Source organism: Balaenoptera borealis (genome assembly GCF_965194805.1).
Source record: "Balaenoptera borealis genome assembly, chromosome: 9".
Lineage (NCBI taxonomy): Eukaryota > Metazoa > Chordata > Mammalia > Artiodactyla > Balaenopteridae > Balaenoptera > Balaenoptera borealis.
In genome coordinates this window covers 31,228,330-31,246,163 of record NC_138873.1, presented here as the reverse complement: position 1 = coordinate 31,246,163, position 17,834 = coordinate 31,228,330, and the positions used below count along the sequence as shown (strand labels likewise).

General features: G+C 37.4%; 1 protein-coding gene across 1 annotated transcript in view; it reads left to right on the top strand.

The window, feature by feature from the left end:
* ENPP1 (ectonucleotide pyrophosphatase/phosphodiesterase 1) overlaps nt 1-17,834 on the top strand; it is a 72,044-nt gene that overhangs the window by 15,859 nt on the left and 38,351 nt on the right. Inside the window, exon 2 of the mRNA XM_082406365.1 lies at nt 16,773-16,845. Within this exon, the coding sequence (XP_082262491.1) occupies nt 16,773-16,845 (73 nt within the window). The remainder of the gene's footprint in view (nt 1-16,772; nt 16,846-17,834) is intronic.

Here is a 17,834-nt window from a genome sequence, read left to right as displayed (position 1 = left end):
GTGTATATGTGTTTAGCACTCCCTTACTTTCTGGTGCTAGAAGATGAGTCTGAAAGTCTGAAACATCATCACACATGGTTACAGTTTTTTGTCTTGTGATGAGAACTTTTAAGTTCTACTCTCTTAGCAACTTTCAAATATACACTACAGTATTAGTAAGTATAGTCACGATAGTGTATATTACATCTCCAGCACTTATCACTTATTTATTTTATAACTGGGAGTTTATACCTTTTGACGTACCCCATCATTGTGTGGGCGTGTGTGTGTGTCTGTATGTGAGTGTGTGTGTCTGTATGTGAGTGTATGTGTGCCTCCCCTTATTTTCTGGGATAGGACTTTTAGGCTCCTCTTGTCCTATTTTTTTTCCCCTAAATGTTTACTAACATTCTTGCTGCTATAAAACTAGTGAGTGTAACCAAAAGTCCACTTCTCCACCTGAAAATTAGAAGTGGACGTATGTAAACATATATGCCTAAACTTTCTGTGCATTTACCAAAGGGAGAAAAGTACACATCACACCACTCACATCCCTTTATCACTCTGTGGAATAGTTTTCAGACATTTCCCTTCGCTGTGAAGTGATGAAGAACCAGGTGGTTACCTCTGAATGAAGCTGGCCAGCTGTGCACTTTCCGCAGAATCAGCTGTTAGATTCCTTCATTTACCATTTTGCTGTGGGAATGGTTTAGGCATAAAGTCTGGGAGAAAGAAAAGCAAGCATGTTCTCTTATGTGGTCAGGAAGCCTTGTTGGTTAGTACTACCAGCTTGATAAATTCATCTCTGTTCAGCATCTGGTCATCAGCTCTGTAGACTCAAAAGCCCCTCGTGGTTTTTGATGGGTCAGGGATTCAGGAAAGGCTTGGCTGGGCAGGTGTGGCTCAGGGTCTGTCATGCAGTTGCAGTCAGTTGGTGGCTGGAGTTGCAATAGGGAATGGAGCACCTAGATGCTGGCCAGGCATCTCTCTCCCACTTCATGTAGTTTCAGGACTTCCCCACTGGTCTCTGTGCCTGGGATAGTCTGGGCTTACTCGCAACATGATGGCCTCAGAGTAGACTGCCAGCATGGGGACTGAAGGCTTTAAGAGTAAGTATTTCAGTGATGGATTTACATAATTTTAAAGTAATTGGATAGTATTTTATATTGTTTGGGTTTACCATAATCCATTATATTAACTCAATTGTTTATTAACAGAAATTTAGGTTATTTGCCTGTCTTTGCTATTACAAATAATGCTGCAATAAATAAATATCTCTGTGCATATCCTTATCTGCTTATGTGAACATTTCTATCAGATAAGTTAAGAGACTTGGAATTGCAGGAGTGGAGGATATGTACATTTTGAATTTAGATAGATTCATCTAAATGACCTTTGAGAAAGACACTTATGCTTCTATGAAGACAGTATGAACGTGCCTGTCTCTCCTTATATCCTTGCCAGCACTTGTAATTATCAATCTTTTTAACATTTGTCGATTTCATTGGGTAAAAAAGGGACTCTTTGATTTATACTTCTTTGATTTTTAATGAAGGCCTATGACATATTTTTATTAGCTGTTTTATTTCCTGAAATATCTGGTTTATTACTTTTGGTATTTTAAAATTGTGAGTTATCTTTTTCTACTTAACTTTTATACACTCATAATCTATCATGGAAATTAACTTCTTGTCATATGTTGGAAAGTTTTACCTTAGTTTCTCCCACCCCGATTTTTCTTGTGGTAGGGGTTCTTTTTTTTTGGAATTTTTACAGAAATTCCTAATTTTTATGAAATCAAATATATCAGCTTTTCCATTATAATTTTTGGATTTTGTGCCATGCTTGTAAAGATATTTATCACCCTAAAAATATTTCCCTATATTTTCCTCTAGTGATTTCATGTTAAACCTTTAAATATTTATTTCAGATGTTATTTTGTTGTAAGGCAAGAGATAGAAATCCAGTTTACTATATACTTCCCTCAAGATCTCTTTTCTCAATAGATTGCTTTTCTTAAGAAGCTAAGGTAATTTTGAAGATTAGATAAAGAGAGGCCACAAAAATGTATTTTTCAATACTAACAGTCCTGTTGAAGACAGAAGACGGTTAAATAAGCCATCAGACTAAGAACAGTGTTGATATTTAATAATTCTGTGATCCCTTGTGGGCATTACCCAATTGTGGATGTAAATGGAAATTCTAGGGGCAGGAGGCTATATCTGAGGAGTCACCCACCAGCTTTTTAAGAGGACCCTGCTTTGTGTTGAGGTGTTTGCTGTTACTGATCTTGTTGATTAGGTGCTTGCGTCTCAAGATTCAGTGAGGGTGTGGGAGTCATGGAAGGAAGCTTGCCATCAAAGCTGAATCTCTGGAAAAAAAAAAAAAAAGCTGAATCTCCGGACTTCTCTGGTGGCGCAGCAGTTGGGGGTCCGCCTGCCAGTGCAGGGGACACGGGTTCGATCCCTGGTCCGGGAGGATCTCACATGCTGCGGAGCAACTGGGCCCGTGCGCCACAACTGCTGAGCCCGTGTGCCTAGAGCCCACATGCTCTGCAGCGGGAGAAGCCACTGCAATGAGAAGCCCGCACACTGAAACAATGACCCAACACAGCCAAAAGTAAAAACAAACAAATAAATAAATTTATTAAAAAAAAAAAAAAGCTGAATCTCTGCTGAGACCATTACTTTAAACTACCAAATGGACTTTTATCCTTTGACCTTTAACTTCGGAGGGAAACGGTCTGTGAAAGCAGTCACTGCGATCTGGGAGAAGTGATTTGCTCACTCAAGCAGAAGTTATAAGTACTGGATTTTTTTCCTTTGAAAATGTTTGGTACTTTTGGAAACAAAAATAAATGATCATGTTTTTCTTTTTATTGTACCTGTATGAGATGATGAATGTTAACTGAGCCTGTTGTGGTAATCATTTCACTGTATATTTAAATCAAACCATCGTACTGTACGCCTGAAACTTATACGGTGATATATGTTAATTATTTCTTAATAAAACTGGGGGAAAAAAAATGAACACTATAGGAAAGGAGAATTACTGGCCTAGATAAATCAGTTCTCTGGAGGCCTTGCAGGGTCCCCAGGAAAAGTTCTGACATGGAGGATATGGCTCAGGTGAGGTTCTGACCTCCTTTCTGCTTCACCTGGGAAAGTAAGGCTTGCAGGCTAGTGTTTCAGGTACTTCTCATGACAGGCCTAATAGTTTATTCCAATGGCCTGGGTTCAACAAGAAATCTTAATACATGTATATATTGGGGGTAATATTCCTTAAGAGAGGAGGGTACAGGATGTGGGGTTAGGGGTGATCCAAATAAAGGTAAGGTCAAATGTCAGGGGAAAGTAGATTCATAGATATTTTAGATTTATTAGGGAGAATAGAAAATACCCAGTCTAACCCAATAAAGGGGCTATAGATAACGTGCTTTTCGCAATATCACAGAGCTCCAGAAGTAACTCACATCTTAATTTGGATATAAAGGCATGAGAGTTATTGGTCTCTTTGAGATTAGGGCTACAATTTTGCCATCCTTATATTTTTAATCGAAAATGGATAGAATTTTAATGATTTCCTTACAGTTTATGGTAAAGTTCTAACATTGTTTCTGTTTTCTTAAGCTAGAGTTCTAATTTGATATTTCATTTTTTTTTTTTTTTTTTTTTACACTCCAGCAATGTTTATCATAGCCAACACTTGGAAGCAACGGAAATGTCCATCAACAGAGTTGATATTTCATTTTAACCTGTTCTCCTAAAAAAATATTTTCCAATTATCATTACTAGCTCCCATGGGCTACTGATTTGAGCTTTCTTTGAGACTTTTCTTCAAATGCTTATTTTACCAGGATAATTCATTGAAAATTAGGGAAATGATGAAATGACTATTTGCTTGAATATTAAAAGTGCCAAAACCCTTCTCTGGACTATTATAGTTTAGACAAGACTCTCATAGTTTTATCTGCCCGAGAACCGGTTCAACCAAGTGTGTACAGCACTGTGCTTATTCAAGATAATTGTTTTGAACTGCACTTTCTATTATCAGCGACTCCTAACAGATTTATATTTGATTGAGGGCATTATCTTCTCTATCTTTCATGTACATAGTGTCATATCTGAATGGTAAAAAAATATGTCTGCCATTATCTTTCTTTCTTACTTAGGAAAGGGTTAAAAGCTCAGAGCTGCTGAGTGACAGATGGGGGAGCCTTTAAGAGCCAGTATTTAAAATAATAATAATATAAATATTACATTAAATATTTAAATATTAATTTAATGATATTTTGTACCTCATAAAACTGCTCTACTGCCTTCTAAGTTTATTTCTCCTCTGTTCTTTTTTAAAAGGATATGAGAAAAAAGAATACCAAAGAAGAGTGTGTAGTTTCTCAATGTGAATATATTTCTTTTTACTCATGACTAGAATTCACTTTGGTAAAGTCTATTAAACTCAGCCTGCTACTGATTTCCCCCATTCACTAAATATGAGAAGTAGTTTGTATCTTAAGAAATGTACCAGATTTCATGGCAATATTTCTGACATAAATTGGAAGAAGTACTGTTGGAAATGATGGTATACATCCAGCAGTTCTGTTAGTCATTATTGTAAAAACATGTGTCGATGATGAATTCTTAGAAAGTCAACCAAAATTTCTGTGATACGTCTTTGAAGCTTGTTTTTGTGGACTCCTGTCTTAGCATCTCTCATTTTAAAGGTAATATTTTCCCTTCTATGTTTGTGGAAAATACAGTATCCGCAGAGCAGAGGTTCCTTCTATCCATAGAAGTAAGAGTCTCTCTGAGGGGGAGTGCTATGGCTTGTGATCTTAGCTTGCTTATAACTCATATAGAGATCCTAGAAGTGCTTTAGCAGCTGGGTTTGTGCAGGTAGTGACACGTTCTACCCTACATGTATGGATCTGTCCAGAGTCAAAGGAACCCACCATGGTGTTCCTCTCTGTTATGTTGTCATTAGCCTCGTGATCGGTCCTTCTAGTTACTCTTATAAGCAGTGGTTTGATAAATGGCCTTGATCACCAAGACCCTGGATATTTTTGGGTTTTTGTTGTCATTCTTTGTGTGTGTGTGTGTGTGTGTGTGTGTGTGTGTGTGTGTGTGTGTGTATTATAGTTTAAGAAATTGCTAGTTATGGCTTGAAACTTCATAAAATGACTCCCCCATTACACTTTTATTTTAGCACCTCTTCTTCTCTCTGTCATTGTAATCTTCAACCTATGCTAGTCATAAGTTGGTATTGCGATAATGATTTCTGTGACTCCTAATTGAGACCTGTCAATGAGAGAATAAATATTATCATTATTTTCTTAATGGCCAATACTGATGTAATTGTGAGGGTAAAGGACATTCAGCTTAATACAGTTGTCATATGAGATATTCCCTGGAATAGTACTGGCAGGGACTAATATTTCTTAAATTGAAATTGAAAAGGTGGAGCATGGGCCAGAGAGACAGAGATATAAAAGATATGTTTTTGGAAACTATCAGAAATCAGAAATTGAGATATGGTTTTGAAGTCATAATTTCATTTTATGAAGAAATTGTGATGCTTATATACCTTATAAGCTATGTATTATATTATAAGTGAATTATATACGTAATATGTTGTATGAAGTTGGAACATCCTGTGGAGGACATAGGTATTGTGTAATTTATGGCGTGTCCTCCATATATAAAGATATATACAAGCTGATCTCACTTTATCTACCTCAAGTTGTGAAGGTGGTCTCAAACTTGAAATTTCACCAATGTTTTTGGCAGAAGCAAACATATATAAATCCTTTTTGGAGGAAAACACCATCATCCTCAGCTTCAAAGAATCCTGAAAATTTTTGACATCAATGAACAGAACACAGTTAAAAACAACTAAGCACACAAAGGAAAATGGCAACATGAGCAAAAATCAGCAGAAATATCACACAGCAGAAGCAAACAAACAATGACTTCAGATGGTAGTGTTATCAGACACAGATTATAAAATTCTTGTCCTTTTTAAAGAAAATATTGAAGAAATAATAGTGAATTGAATTAGAAGGATAATTTCTTGTGATCTTTCTTTGTGATACATGCTAGATAATGTCTTCTGATCTATTTTTCAGCTCACAAATTCTGTCTTCCACTACTCTACATCTCTTCTGATGTGAAGCCTAATCCCTTAATTAATTTTGTTCATTTTATTTTTCATTTTATTTCCAAAAATTTTATTTGGTTCTTTAAAAAACTTTCTAGGTTTACTGATTTCTGATAGTATTATCCCTTTTACCTTTTATTTTGGACACTATTTGAAGAGATGACAATTTTCTAGAACTGACGAAAGACATCAGTCCTTAGATTCAAGTAGCTCATTGAATCGTAAGCAGAATAAATAAAAGAAATATATGTCAAAAAACAACAGAATAACATTGCAGAATACAAAGGTAAAAATAAAAATCATTGAAGGTATAGGAGAAAAATGACAAATTTTCTTCAAGTGTGACGGACTGACAGCTGAATTCTCATAGTATAATGAGATCTTCACTGTGCCGAAAGAAAACAATTGCCAGACTGGAATTGTATACCCCTGCAGAAATACCGTTCAAGAATGAGAACAAAATAAAGACATGTATATACTAACAAACACGGACAGAATCTGCCATGAGGAAAATTTTAAAAGATTTCTTTATGCAGAAGGAAACTGATTCCAGATGTTTCCAGATGAAAAGTATAAAGGAAAAATGCATTAAAATGCATAAACTTGTAAATATTTGGGTAAACCTAAATGAACTTATAAAACAACAATGTCTTAGGGGTTTAAAAGTTAGAATAAAAGTAATATTAAAAGAGAATAAAGTCTAAAAAAGCTAAAACCTAAGCGTCCATATCAACAACTTAATAAAAGAAAACCCAGAAAATTAGACCTGGGATATGGAAGGAAAGAAAAAAATAAAGATAAGACCAGAAATCAGTAAAATAAAAAAGAGACTGGCAAAGTAAAAAGCAAATTCTTTGAAAAGGTATGATCCCCTATGGTGAGCCTGATTACGCAAAAAAAGAGAGAAGGCACAAATTACATCAGGAATGAAAAAAAGGAACACAAATTCAGTGCTACAGACACTGAAAAAATAACAAGTGATTATTGTAAATCACTTTATACCAATATATTTGAAAATGCAGATGAAGTGAAAAATTCCAAGAAAAACTGAGTCAAGAAAAATTAGAAAATCTAAGTAATTCTATAATCAATGAAGAGATTGAACCAGAAGTCAATAAACTTCTTGCACAGACCTTTCTAGGCCCAGAGAGCTTCCCCAGTTAGTTCTATCCTTCAAGGAAAAACTAACTCTGATCTTACACTTCTTTACTGCTTATTGTGAAGTGAAGTTGGCATAACCTTTCACTTGAAGATCTTTTTATTGTTAGTGTTCTGGTATTTTATAGTGATGTGAATAAGTATGAGCCTTTGATTTATTATTCTGGTTACTTGATATTAGTAGTATGAGCCTTTGGATTTCAATATTTGTATGTAACTTCTTTTTTTTTTTTTTAATGCTATTCTTGTCTGCTTACATTCTTTTTTTAAATTTATGTATGTATGTATGTATGTATGGCTTTGTTGGGTCTTCGTTTCTGTGCGAGGGCTTTCTCTAGTTGTGGCAAGCGGGGGCCACTCTTCATCGCGGTGCGCGGGCCTCTCACTATCGCGGCCTCTCGTTGCCGAGCACAGGCTCCAGACGCGCAGGCTCAGTAATTGTGGCTCACGGGCCGAGCTGCTCCGCGGCATGTGGGATCCTCCCAGACCAGGGATCCTCCCAGACCAGGGCTCAAACCCGCGTCCCCTGCATTGGCAGGCAGATTCTCAACCACTGCGCCACCAGGGAAGCCCTGTATGTAACTTCTTGAATCCTATTGAGAATACTGTTTAGATGGGTTTGTTTTAAATGCTTTTCTCCTCCCTGTTTTTCCTTTGTATTGATCTTAGACCTTTTCTTTTTGTTGATCTCATATTGCAGGCTTACCTCAAATGACTGGTGAATCATGGTGGTTCATTGATATTTAAGAATGAGGGATTAGGTAGGTTAACTGGAGGCAGAATTTGTTGATTAGAGTTTGCTTAGAGTAAGTGGGCAGGGAGGACTTCCTGTTATGCTGAAGATCACTAAAATGCCAGAATGAGGTAAACTTTCCTCTGGGTCACTATTATCCATGCTAGCCCCCTGGGTTCTCCAGTATACTGATTCTAAAAGTATATGGGTTCATTGTGGAAACTGGAAAATAAAGGTAAGTACCAAGAAGATAACAAGAATCACTGTGAGCCCATCAGCCAGAGATAAGACTATTTGTAAACTATGTATTACGTATAACATAAAATTAGGACCATATTGCCTATTCTGTTTTATAGTTTGCAGTTCATACTCAACAATGTCTTTCCCCAGGTCATTAAATATTCTTCTAAATCATAACTGTTAATGGCTGTATAATACTCATATTATATACAGTCCATATTTTCTTTAGCCATTTTCCTACTATTAGACATTGTACATATGTCTATTTTTTGTTATAAATAGTACTGCATGTATATATTTGTATCTAAATATTTGTACATAATTTTTTTGCCTTAGGATAAAGTGTAGGAAGTGTAGTTTTTGAGAAGTATATATACTTTAAGGTGTTTCTTTCAGACTTTTTCCAGAGATTTTTATATGCACAGTGCTTGGATCAATCCACAGCTAATCTTTGTTAAGTGTGCAGATATGAATCTGTAGTAATCTCTAATACACAGATTGGTGTTTACATGGATCCCTTTTTCAGTGGCATGGGTTGGAGAGCTGCTGTATAGGTATAACTAAAGTTACCAGTACAGCCGTTACCTGCAAAATAATAATTTGCTTTTCTTCTCTATTACACCTTTTTGACATATTTTCTTTACCAGTGCATGGTCTTCAACCACTGTTAAACAGATTACTGCAGAATTAAACCCCCCCTCCCCAAAAAAGGGAAATATTAGTATACTGGTTTTTGGCATTTCTTTTAACAGCAAATAAGAAAGAATGCCCTGAAGTTTGATTAAACATTGATAAGGTTATATTGTTCCTGTGGAAGAATCTGTAATGTCTCAGTGCTCTAAGTGAGTTGGATATTCCTAGTAGGAACTGTCATTTATGGAGTACCTCAGCGCCCCAGTCACCAATCTGGGTACTTTCTGTAAATTATGTCCAAGGCTTGTGCCAATTTTTTGAGGTGTGTATTATCACCACTTCATAGATAAAAAATAATGTTTAGCAAGGATATGAAACATTTCTAAGTCACATAGTTGGTGGTTGTCTATAAGTCGCAAGAAGGTAAGCTCCATGAAAGCACTGAAATGTTTTCGTTTCCTGGTGTATACCCAGCACGAGACTCTTCTTAACATGTAGTAGCCTCTCAGGAAATATTTGTTGAATGCTGAAAAAAATGAATGAACAGAGGTGGGATTTGAACCCTCGCCATTTTGAAACTGAACCCCTTTCTACCAGGTAGATGTCAACTTTTTCAGCGTGTTCAGGTTTCACTGAGAGGTTGAGTGTGAGGTTTGCCCCTAAGTGATGTGCTTGTCCAGTGCGTAGTATCTCCTTCCCCCATTTTCATTTGACCAGTTACATAAATTGCATCACATGAAATTTCACTGCCATTTGGGAGAATCTTCAGTTAAGTCAAATGTAACTAAAACGATACTGAGTATATAAGAGGCCAAGCAAAAGTTAGAACCTTGTCTTTAAAAAACTTCTCAATACACTCAAGCAGTTGTTCTAACTTCTACACTGAACTTTGTAACACTTCAAAGTTCTTCAAGAACAAGACATTATCTTTGAGCATGACATCCCTCTGAGTCTCCGGTGGGAGTTTCTTGGCACTGGGCTTATTGCATTAGGATCTAATCCTCATCCTCTAGGAAAGAAAATTCCCCGAAGACTCCAGCAACGCGTAGGTCTGAGTTCCCACAGAGTCGTTTCCAGAAAGCATGCTACTTGAGTAAAAGGTCAGAGGACTGATAGGCAATGTGGTCGGCTAATTCATCTTCAAATTGGAGAGGCATCTGTCACATTTGAATACCAAATCCAGCAATTGTCCATTTCCTAAAAAATGCTTTTCGCCTATATTTATTATAGGCACCCTTTATATAAAGGCACTTAACAAACTGATTGACTTTGTCAACTCAGATGAAGAAAAGGGGGAGATTTATAGTTTCCCCCCAAATTGTTTAATTAAATCAGTTTACTGATTTTTCAGGTCAGCAGTTATTTTGAATGTCTATGCGCTAGGCACTCTGCTAGACCTAGAAAATACAGAGATGAGTCAATAAATCCATGCCACCCTGGAGCTCACAGTCCGGTCAAAGACAGACAGATAAACAAACCTCCCAGAGCATGGTCAGGGCTGCAGTAATTGGAAAGACCCAGAGGAGGACAGAGCATTTCCTGAGAGAAGACAGGCAGGTGAGTGACTTACGGCACAACCTTTCACAGTGTCACCAAAGGATCTTTCTAGAATTTATAAATCCAGTCATGTCACTTTCATGTTTAAATCCGCAACAGCTCCACATTGACTGCCCCGAAGGCCACAGCCACCTTTCAGCCACTCCCGTGTCCCCGCTCCTGCCCCACTCCCTTTACAATCTGACTGCTTAAGTTCTAATCTTGCCCATGTCGCTTATCAACTCTGTGATCCTTGGCAAGTTGCTAACCTCTCTGCAGCTAAGTTTCCTTAAACTGGGTAAATAAAATAATCTGTGTCACACTGTTATTGTGAGGATTAAATGATTTGATAGAAAACTCTTAGAAAAGTGCCTAGCACATAGTAAGTACTACAGAAGGGATGGTTGCTATTGTTCTGTAAAAGTGATGGCTATTACTGTAATCATTGTTATTCTCTCTTTCCCAGACTGGTGTTATTTTCTGTACTTCCCTGGCTTTGCACAAAGCACCATTGCATAGATTTGTTACTGAATTAGACACCAGGCCCCTCTCTTGAGGCCCTAGCTGAACTGAGGCCCCCTGGTTGGATCAGGGAGTTCTTTCCCGGTCAGGTTCATGCTGCCAATGACGAAACTGTGTTTGGTGCAAGCAAGACAGGCTTTTATTCAATGGCCAGAGAGTGGAGAAGGGGAGCTCATGCTCTAAAGGCACCATCTCCTCTAAGGGAGGGAAGTAAGGGAATTTTAAGGGTCAGGAGGCAGACAGGTCATCAGGGCACTAGGAAAGGGGTGGAGATTTCCAGGGGCAGCCCGGGCATGCGCGGTCTTCCACACTCCTTTGCACACGGCACCAATTGTGCAAGCAGAGTACAAATCCCTCCGTTGGGCAAAGATCTTAGCATGATGATGAAGCAAAGGTAACTCTTGGACTCCTCCAGGTTTCATCTGCATAGATGCGGCCCTGTGGTCAAGTCAGGGCCGGGTTCTGAGCGGTTGACCACTGTGTATCTCTCAAAGCATGTATCTCTCCCAGTACAGCTGCAAACCATCGGCCCAACACCAGGTACTTTTGAAACAAACACAGAGATAAATCAGGGCAAGTGTCCTTCAGCTCTCAGGGGTTGATATGGAAACACAGAGCTAAATCAAGTCAAGGAAAATGGTGACCATTAGCCTACTTTTTCTGCCATCTTGGATCTAGCTGGTTCAGTCTGGTTTTGCCACGGGCCTTTGTGGCATCTTGTTGATAAAACACAACTAGCCTGTACAGTTAAAAAATAGTTTCTGTACCTATGCATGGGTGCATGGGTGACACATTGTCACTATGTAGTTTAATTCTTAGGTTACTTCTCACTGTCTCATGTCTTCATCATCAACAAATTCTAGAGTTGTTGCCCTGAGTAGATTATCAACTCAGCTTAGGGATTTCACCACAAATTCTTTTTGTTTTAATTTTGTGCTTCTCCGCAGAATCGAAATCCAGTGCATAGTGCAGGCACTCAAACATTTCTTTATTGACTGAAGGGGAAATTCCTTTTTTCCCACCTCTCTCTTTGTGAAGCCTTTTGTAAGCATTCTCTCCTTTTCTTCTCTCCACTGTGCTGGTAGCATGTTAACATTTTTTACATATTTCAACTGTAGCTCTTGTCCAGTTCCATTGTAATCATTCATTTTCATGTCCACATGCTTTCTCTGTCAGGGGAGGAGTTGCTTTCATTTGCATCTCTGGCCTTTAGCAAAGGCCAGTAGACACATATTTGTATGAATACTTGATAAAGAAAGAATAATACTGATTATGTTAACGCCACTGTGTTTGAGGGAATTTGTGAGAAAAAAAATTGAGTGATTTCTTTATACCTGTTTTGGTTCACTAAATGTCCAAGAAATGATTCAGGGACTCTAAACAAGCAGGAAACTCCAAATAAATATTGTTCTAACATAGAGGCAAAACATTCCAGCAACTTTACTTTTACTTATATGTCTCCAAGCTTCATGTTTTCTAAGATGAAATATTTTGTCTATAGCGTCTAAGAAAATATCAAAACTTGAAAACTACCTAAATTGTTATAGAGGTATAAAAGGATGGTGGATTTTGACATTGTTGGATTAAACTACTTTGAGAAGGAAATTCAAATTGAATTAGATTTCACAGCTCTGATAATCGTTGGTGAGAAATTTCCTACTAAAAACTATTCTGATTGGGTGTTGTGTAACAAAGTGGTAGGTAATTTAAATTTCATCTTTTACAGAGGTGAAATGATTGCTTCTATGATCATACTTTAGTTTCAGTTTCATGCTATGCATTATCTAAAACGTAAATCTAAATAACATCTTTTAGTAACAAAGAGGTGATTAAAAAAATCAGCATGCCTCTTCTGTAGCTTAACAAGAGGGCAAAGATTTTCATGTATCATGTATGCTTTAAACTCATGGTTGCAATTTAAATGCTTGCTAACCACTAAATCTTTTCATAGTTTTCTTCAAGATGAGACTTATTTTAGCAGAACTGTTCACAAGTTTTGTTTTATATTTAGTTAGAACAGTAAGGTTATTGGTAATACATCTTCATGACTGAATTTCTTCAGCAGTGAGGGAATATGTATTGGAAGTCAATAAATTTGAGAATATAAATAACTTCTCTTATCATGATTTTCATTCATTGTCAAAAGGTTAACTCCGATTACTAGTAAAAGTAGTAGAACTTTTTCGTCTTCTTACTTCCAGCAAGTACCTTATGCCAATTTCAGGTTTCTACTTGTGGGTTCACCTCCACTCCACACCGTCCCACTTCTGAGAGCTCAGACACTGAAATTCTCTTCAGAGTCCGTAACTTCTGTTCTTCTTCCTTCCTCACTCCCTCCCTCATTCCCACTCCTTCATTCGCTCGATCCTTCACTTCTCACAGTTCTCCATCCCGATACCCATGTTCACATGGTCCTAACCCTCCCTGTTCAGCTGTTGCAGTCACACCTTGACTCTCTTGTTCCCTTTTCTGTTTCCCCTCGCTTCCTATCTCCCCATGCCATGTTATCTTTTCACCCCACTCCTCCACTCCCACTCCTGGAATTAGAGGCCTCTGGGTCTTATTACAAACAATTCATGATCTCAGTAAGCTGGGCCCCCAGAGCTGGAGGATCTTTTCACTCTTCCATTATTGACTCCATCTCTGTTGTCCCTACTGATTTGCTGCCATCCTTCACGTGGGGTCTCCTAAGCCCCCTTCATCACTTCAGAACCCCACCTTGGCTTCCTCACTCCCCACAGATGCTTCTTACTTACAGAAAAGGATTGAAGGGCTGCTTCCAACTTCCTACGGCTGCCCCTCAGCTTTTTTTGGTTTTTGTATCTTTAAGCCTTCTTCTCACCCACCTATCTCTGAGGCTAATCCCCTGAGAGTATTTTATTGTATGATTAACCTGACTGTTTAAACCAGTTTCTTATAATGAGCTTAGGTTGTTTCTGGTTTTTTTGTTTTTTATTTTTAAATACGAACAGTTCTGAATTAAACATCCTTGGATATATATATTATTATGTTATATACTATATTATTGCCCACTTGTGAGAATACAGGCAGTGCTAGCTTTGCGTGGTTCTCTGACATGTACAATTTCAGTTCCCACAGTTTAATTAAATAACACCAGTCTCCCAACAACATGGTTCAAATTTCAGTAACTAAGACTTATTGACTGTGAGTAATTGCATAAAGTACAATCTTTGCTACTAGCTTTTTCAGTCCACAAAACACTATGCAAATAGCAGATGCATATCATGGTCAGTGACCAATGTCACTTCTTTTAAAGTGTGTCAGTGATTGGTTACTATGCATCTGTTGGTCAGTTCAGCACAGACAGAAAAACAAGTACTTGTGTTGCTTTTTTATCTGCCAGTGGTAGACCTACATCACATTTTATAGAAATGAATAATTGAAAGAGGGAATTGGCTGATAAAGTGCAGTTAAAAAAAGAAAAGAGATAATGCCGGAAATGAAATTCAGATCAAATGTAAATGGGGTTATGGAAGAGATAGCTGACTGTGGGTAGGCTAACACTGCTGCCGTTCAACAGACTCTAGATATACAGCCAAAGGAACTTAGTGACAGCGAATTTATTGACATGAGAAGCATGGTTGTGAGGAAAAGGATGAAGATGTCCCAGAGGAAGTGACAGTGATACAAAGATTCATATTAATGGAACTTTTGGAGATATTTCATGATATTAAAAGTACAAAGGTTAAAACGTTGGAAACTTATCTAAACTTAGAAAGGAATATGACAATTTGCCAAGGCATATAAAAGATTCTCACTCTGTATTGTGAGAAGTAGATAAAGCACTGTTCAGACTATTCTTGATAGGTTTATTACAAAGAAATAAAACTTTAATTTTCCATGTTTTAAATTACAGGATACTAAATACAGATTAGTTTTACTATTTTTTCATTTCCCTATATATTTATAATTGACAGTAAGAGAGTTTTTATTGTTTTTGATAGATCCTTTAGAATTACTCTTCCATAAGTTTGTGTTAGTTTACACCACCATTAAAGGCTTAGGAGAATCCATTAGTACTCTTACGACCTTGTTCTATTTGCCATTCTTTACTTATTTGTTCAAGCTCTTCTTCTGATGGCTCTTTATTTTAATGGACATATATACATTTAGATTTTTGATTTCCTAAAAAAAGAACATGACCTAGACCCTGTTGTATTTTAGATCCACTGTACTTTCACTCTTCTTTCCTTTACCTTCGTTTTCTTTTGAAATGAGTTAAACCTGCTTCCTCAGTTTATTTGCCGTTCACTTCCTCTTTAGTTCTGCAGTCCCTTGACAGTAGGCATGCTGAGGACAGAGGTCATGTCTCTTTTATTACTGAGGACCCAGTACTTAGACTACAGATCAGCATACAGTCAATACTCAGTATGTTTTATGTGAGGGAATGAGTTCAGAAAACATAAAAGCCTCTACCCACCACCGACCCTGTCCCATTCACCCATTCCTCCTCTCGTTAGTATCTCTTCATCTTGGCTTTGGGGAAATGCCACGCCACCTTTCCATACTGTGTCCATTCCCTTTTTCATATTCTTGGTTCCAGCCAAAGTAGTCTGCTCATTATTCATCTGCCACCTCCCATATGCCTTCCTTCCTGCAAGCCTTTCCTTATACTGGTTTTTCTCTGCTCTGCCCTCTCTTCCCTTCCATCAACTCTGCCTGGCAATATCATGCCGTCATTTCCCCTTTTCAGAGTCCAGCCCAGAGGCTTCCTCTATGAAATCTTTTCTGATCTCCTTCTCACCAACCACCCCAGCCTCTCTTCTTTAAACAACTATAGAACTCTGCAACTAGAGTCTACCAAATATGAGCCATTTGTGCTGTTGCTTTTGCCTTTTCCCAAAAAGTAGAAGCTCCCTGGGGGATCTCTTATTCTTTCCTTCAATGCATAATATAGTCTTTACACATAGTTGGTGCTCAATGCATATTTTATTGAATTGTCCTGAAATGTGACATTCCAGAGAGCTGCCAAGGGAACTCCATTCCACTGAAAAATATTGAAGACTATTTTGTAGATTATTCTGCTCCTTTTTTTTTTTTTCTAACTCACAAATAAACTTCTGTCATTGTTCTTAGGAGTTATATGGTGTAATCACTGACACCATATTAACCAAATGATCTAGTTAAAGTCAAATGTCAAAGTCCAGAATAGTGGAGAATGAGAAAGTTGCAAAATGTTAGAGCTGGAAAGATTTTTAGGGATCCAAGGAGTCCAGCCCTTTAATTTTATAAGTGAGTAAATTGATGTCTGGAATGTTAAAGTGACCTGCTCCAAATCTCTACACAACCAGTTTGTGGTAACATTTGGGTCCGGGATGTAGTCATCCAACCCTGTCTGTTGCTCATTCCCACAAGCTGTCACAGTGAATATGAGAATAGTGTTTAGGTTTGTGTAATTAAACTGTTAGAAGAGGCATCTGATATTCTCATATTGCCTTTTATGGATTAACAAGTAGAAAATTGTTAGGTTTCTTTTTTCCCTACCTTAATTATTATACGTTTTTGGACTGGATTCATTTACATCAACTGGGAAATTTCTGGCAACATTAACCTAGGAAGGCATAGATTTGTTTGCTAATTAAGTAAACATTTTGTTGAAGTATGACGTACATACAGAAAAGTACCTGAAGCAAAAATGTGCGGTTTGAATTTTTCCAACGTGCACACATCATGTGACCAGCACCAGATCAGGAAACAGAGCAGCACCAACAAGTTTAGAAGTATTTAAAGAAATAAAACATTTGAAGAGATAAAAGGGCTTTGAAACCACATCATTTTTGTTTTCTCTCCACAGGTATTGTCAGTCTGTGTGTTAACGACAATCCTTGGTTGTATATTTGGGTTGAAACCAAGCTGTGCCAAAGAAGGTAATTAGTGTGTGTGTTTGTGTGTGGGTGTGTCGGGGTACTAGTCAGCCTTTTTCAGAATGTGATTGAGATAAGCGTTATGTCCTAATCCCTTGAGTACTCCATAGACAGTGCAAATTTGATGCTGGTTTGAGCCTTTTTCTTGAAGCTCTTTTATTATTTTAGCCATATACTATTTTATTTACTTGCAGAACTTCATCCCAAAACGATGAAGAGGGGCTATGATCAAAAAACCAACCAACCAAACAAGCAGAAAAACCTCAAAACAACAAAAAATAAAGAACAAAGACACAAACAAGCAGCTGGCTGACAGGTTCTGCTGCTGTGCTCCTGGAGCCTGTCTCCCTGACTTCCTCCAGTGACTCCCAAACACTTTTTCTGCCTAAGGAGTTAGGTGCTGGAGCAGCCCTTGAGGTTACTAGGTAACCAATTAGCATCCCTGGGCAACCAGAAACTTATCCTTAATGCTTATAAGTCTTTTAAAATTGCAGACATTTCAAAGCAGCAGTGATATTTTTAAGCTTATATATACATTTTTTTTAATTGAATGTAGAAATCTAGCCAACACTGACAAGATTACTATGAATAATAAAACTATGAATAACAGTACACTGTAGCAGTCATTATTTTGGCTCTGAGGTAGTTTTTATTTTTTCCCTGTTAAAAATCATTGATGGTCTTCCTAGGGAATTTGGTTTTGAAAATTGAACAAATCCTTCTGTTCAACTATTCTGTAATTGTACTATTAGTCATTTAAAAAATTTTAGTGATTGTTAAGCTGTCATTTATTGTTGAAATGAATGAAATGTAATTTTATATATTTAGTCAGCAACTATTCAGAGCAAACTATCAATGTTTAATAAGATTAAAAAGCTGTAGACTTTAGTGTTCACCTATGTAGCCTTTAGACACAGAGTAATTCCCCTTGAGTTTAGTTTGGCATGTAAAAATAAAACCGAATGATTGAAAACAGCAATTTTAATCTAAAC